Raw genomic sequence first — 4,407 nt, forward strand, 5'->3', positions numbered from 1 at the left:
ATACTAATATATCCATATCTTGGATCCTTGAAGCATGCATGCCTGCTCTCTCTTTCAGAGTCTCAGAGATGAACCAGTGTGTTACTGCTATAGCGCCGATTGGCACAGTGAATCGACTTAAATTTCCTTCACAGGATTTTGCATGAGATTGAAGTATATCAAAGGCCTTTTGGAATAGTTTCTTGGATTCATGGTATTGATTATCCATCCATGACTATAAGTCTTGCTACCAGAGCTTCTTTCTTAATCTGAAGAATGATGACCTCCATGTATTTTCCAAACAGGCAAAATTTGGTTACCATTTCGTGGAAGCAACGTGAACTCCCACGGGAAGTGCGATACTGTTCGGTAAAAAGCCTTCTTGTAGATGGCATGATTAAAACAATCATTTGAGACCAACGCAGTTATCATGGTGTTGTATAAAAGGATATTGGCTTCGTGGGTTTGGCTAAAGACTGCGGTAGCGTAGCTGGGAAGGTTGCAAAGACGTATGTGAATGTGCTTGACGTGGATGAATATATGAAGTGAAGCCATGAAAAAGAGTTGCTCTGATCTCCTGCAATGCCATTACGAAGAGACCGGATCATCTGCGTTTGCCTGGAATTTGACTAAACTCAAAACAACCCAGATACCCAAGCGCTATTGCTAAAGAATGCGTCAAAATATGGGGCGAATGCCACTGATAGCAACTTCATGAGATTCACTGCAGGTCTGCAACCTACAGCATGCGAGTGTCGTTAGCTTCTGCATAGGTTTATGCCTTCAACGGGCACCGTGCAAGGCAAGGTTAATGTGTTAAGCTTGAAAATTTACCAATAGTTTCCTATAAAATAATATTAAGAATAAAATAATTGTGTAAAACTAAGAATGATTGGTCGGACCAAACTCGACCCATCATACATTCTAGTTAGTTAAGATCTCCAGGAAAAAGGGATTTAAAATAAACTCTTAGGACTGTGCTTCTCTAAATGTTACAAGTAGAATTCTTACCCAAACAAATTTGTGAACCAATATAATCATCGTCACATTAAGAGTTTCTTGGAACAGTTCTGAAAGTCTGGAGCTGTGTGTTTTACCAAAAATTTGAACTTGGTACCTCTTGTACATGAACACATGGGGTTTGCAGTTTGGCACAGCATGATAAATAAAAGCAAATATGAAAAAATCACCTTTATACAATATTTTACAACTCCACGAAAAATATAAGAAAATAGAAATTCAAAAGAAGCGGATGCTTATGATCTTCGAGAAGATTGCAAATCCTACATATTCAAAAATCGATTAACGGTTAGAAAAAAATTATAGAAATTTGGATGTACCATCACCTAATGCCTATGAAAATATAGGCAAATCCACCTTTCAATCTTTTGATGAGCATTTGCAGTTCTTCTGATGATCTGTCAGTTCCTGCCATATTTAGACACTTGTCTGAATGCAAAGTAGAATCAAAATCAAGTAATAACTTAAATACTCCATGAAATACTAAACCTTGAAACAAAAAAATAAAAAATACGACTCAAGAAACTCATATCAATTTCATACAGCAATTGCACGAGTACTTGTTTGCTGAAAATGGAATGGCCAAGAGAAGTGCATGAACCAAATGAACAAACAAAGGCAAAATAAAATAGCATTCACGAACGCGGACCACATCATCTTCCAGGTAAATTTATATGCAGAATCGTGGTAGAAGCCATGGTTATTTTTAAGGCCAATATCATTCAACCTTAAACTGTTCAGTCAAACCAGAAGATAACATTTGAATAATAATATTGATGAAATAATAACCTGGATCTGTTTCTGAAGGTATTTCACATAAGCTACTGCTTCTTCTAACATATCTGCCGTGTTTGTTTGCTGCATGTAACAAAAGTAAAAGTTTGCCTTCTCAAAAATTCTTTAACACGAGATAGTAAATAATATATGTTGATATAGAGAAAATACATGTATGGTGGACAACAATATGAAGCAAAAAAGATTAGCCCTACACTTTTCCTCACACAAATGAGATGGAAAATTAATTGTAATGGAAAATTTGAAGGAATAAGATTTTGAAAATCAAGCCTGGAAATTTTTTTTACTGCCTTCCTTAATTTTATCACAAAAGGGAGACTCCAATCTAACTACACCTTAGACTTATGTTCATCAATTATCATATTTTAAAGTTTTCTCATATTTCTAAAGCAGCAGAAATTCCATTCATTTTAAGTTTTAAAATTTGAGGTTTCAATCATGCGCATCATTATGTTTATGGTTAAATGCTTCAGACAATTTAATATTAATATGTACCGATCCAAAAAATGTCTCACACAAGCTGCAATTGACATCAATAAATACTTTGTGATCAGACTTCTCGACCCATATCACAAAATTTCCCAGTATAAAACCACTGAACATCTTAACCTATCAGCATAGCATTGCAAATAATGTCCACGTAAGAGTGTTACAACTTTAACAAATTAATCACAAAACACAATCATCAGATGATGTAGCTTGTCAAGACTCGAGCGTAACTATCACATTCATATAAGATTAAAATAAGCAAATATAAATGTAACAGAAAGTAGGTGACAGTTTACCATAGCTTCATTTACTAGGATTTTCCGTAAGATTAACTGCAGAGAAAGTTAACACAAAAAGAGAAATGTTTGTCTCTACAGTCTACAATACCTTATCCATATCAGGGACAAGTTCCTGCAGCTTCCTTATCCGATTGCTAATCCGTGTTCTTCGCATCTGATTATAAGAGGCGCAAATGTTAGGATAGGCGAGAAGTTCATAGCTGCCAGAATGTCGCAGCTAACCAGTAAATTGTAGCATGAATTACTGAAAATCGAACAAATACTAGAACTGGAAAGAACAAAAAGGAAAACTTAAATACCCTCTCAGCAATGCTGCGAGGATGGGTAGCACAGCCACGCTTTGCTCGAACCCTACACATGATAGAGTCCTCCAAAAGATTATCAGTTTCAGCATCCAACAACATTATTGATCCTTGTCCACCGTTCTCCTCCTTCTTCACCAATAAAAAGAAATAAAGTATGTACTATGTCCTGAAACATGAGCATTACAGGCTAGAGCACTCGTAATATATTCAGTAGCCAGTACACACAACTCTGCCTATGATTAACAAGAGAGGACCGAATCCATCATCAAGAAGCAACGAAGTCAATAACATTCATTTAACCATAAAATCATTTTCACACTGTATTCTCAATTACTCGTGTATCTATATTGGAAATTACATTAAACCTCCAATTGAAAACTAATAATAATAATTTTTAGATTTAATTTTTTCTCCCTCCCTCCTTCCCATATCTTGGTTCCTCCCCTCCAATATCTGGTCTATCATAACTGAATACAAAAACACCATCTTTTCTCCCAATTTCATCACGCACCAGTCAATATCCAAATCCAATAAACAAATTTGTAAGCCCAAATTGAAGTGATGTTCCATTCCTAATAATGATGACGGTTCTATTTTTATACGTAAAATATCGCCAATCAGCCTATTGATTAGATCTTTGTCTAAAAACTTACTACAGGCATTAAAGATGAAGAGGTTAATTTAGGCAACGGCTTGTCCAAAGTGTCCCCTTGGCGAGCACGCTTAACCGAAATCGACGAAGGATGACCATAGCTCGCCGGAATTCCAAAGCTCGAAAAATAACCATCGGACTTATTAAGCATAGATAAAAACTCGGCCGGAGAACTGTTCTGCCTGAGGAAATTGCTCAGCCCACCGCTTCCGGTAGATTCCAGCAGCTCCAGATCAGTGGCCGCGTCGGACGGTGGTTTAGGAAGTTCCGAAACGACATCGGAATATTCTTCGTCAGATTCGAGCAAGGCCTCTAACCAAGTCGCGGGAGCAGAGCGAAACCTAGCGAGTCCGCCACTTCTACTCAGCTCCCCACTTTCACCGCCACTTCCCTGTTGCATCGGCTGAACTAATCTCTATCCTCCCTTAGTTTCCTGATGCTTTTTCCTAGATTTTGTTTGCTTTTCAGCTTTTCAAATCTGCTTCTGGGTTCAGGTGATTCTTGTTGTGGATTTTCTACTTTCAGACTGGTATGGAACACAACACAAGTATAAAAGATATGATGACGAAGAAGAAAAATAATTGGATCACCTCAAGTTCGCTTCCCTTCAGTTCTTTGCAGTTCAACTTTTTAGCTAAAATCGTCTTTTGTGAGAAATTCCATGATTTTCTTACAGGACCCCCGAAAATGATGGGACTTGGACCGCCAATCACCTTTAAACAAAAGGTATCGTAATTTTTCCACAGGATAAAATGAATGGACACAAATAAGTCTTACGTCGAATTTAGGTAAAAAAAAAAACTAAATAAAAATTAAAGATTTTAGTAATACACACATTTGATTTATTTAATTTAATTATATCATCAAT

At 36.7% G+C, this 4,407-nt stretch overlaps 1 protein-coding gene across 1 annotated transcript; it reads right to left on the minus strand.

The window, feature by feature from the left end:
- Positions 1–1,006: 1,006 nt before the first annotated feature.
- Positions 1,007–4,171, minus strand: LOC140807799 (transcription factor bHLH80-like). The gene is made up of 6 exons (XM_073164763.1): positions 3,541–4,171; positions 2,882–3,016; positions 2,671–2,736; positions 1,789–1,857; positions 1,357–1,407; positions 1,007–1,262 (listed from the first exon to the last, which is right to left on the minus strand). Exons 1-5 carry the CDS (start codon positions 3,937–3,939, stop codon positions 1,360–1,362), a joined length of 717 nt encoding a protein of 238 aa, XP_073020864.1. The 5' UTR covers positions 3,940–4,171; the 3' UTR covers positions 1,007–1,262; positions 1,357–1,359.
- Positions 4,172–4,407: the final 236 nt, after the last annotated feature.

This window comes from Primulina eburnea, chromosome 12, assembly GCF_022965805.1.
Source record: "Primulina eburnea isolate SZY01 chromosome 12, ASM2296580v1, whole genome shotgun sequence".
In the NCBI taxonomy this organism is placed as follows: Eukaryota; Viridiplantae; Streptophyta; class Magnoliopsida; order Lamiales; family Gesneriaceae; genus Primulina; species Primulina eburnea.

Excerpts from the sequence above, each read along its gene's own strand:
- LOC140807799 (XM_073164763.1), bottom strand. The coding sequence starts at position 3,939 with ATGCAACAGGGAAGTGGCGGTGAAAGTGGGGAGCTGAGTAGAAGTGGC. Across the intron at positions 3,017-3,540 it reads CTTCATCTTTAATGCCTGTA|AAGGAGGAGAACGGTGGACA; the intron begins GTAAGTTTTTAG and ends TTATTGGTGAAG. Across the intron at positions 1,858-2,670 it reads TTGTCCCTGATATGGATAAG|CAAACAAACACGGCAGATAT; the intron begins GTATTGTAGACT and ends TGTTACATGCAG.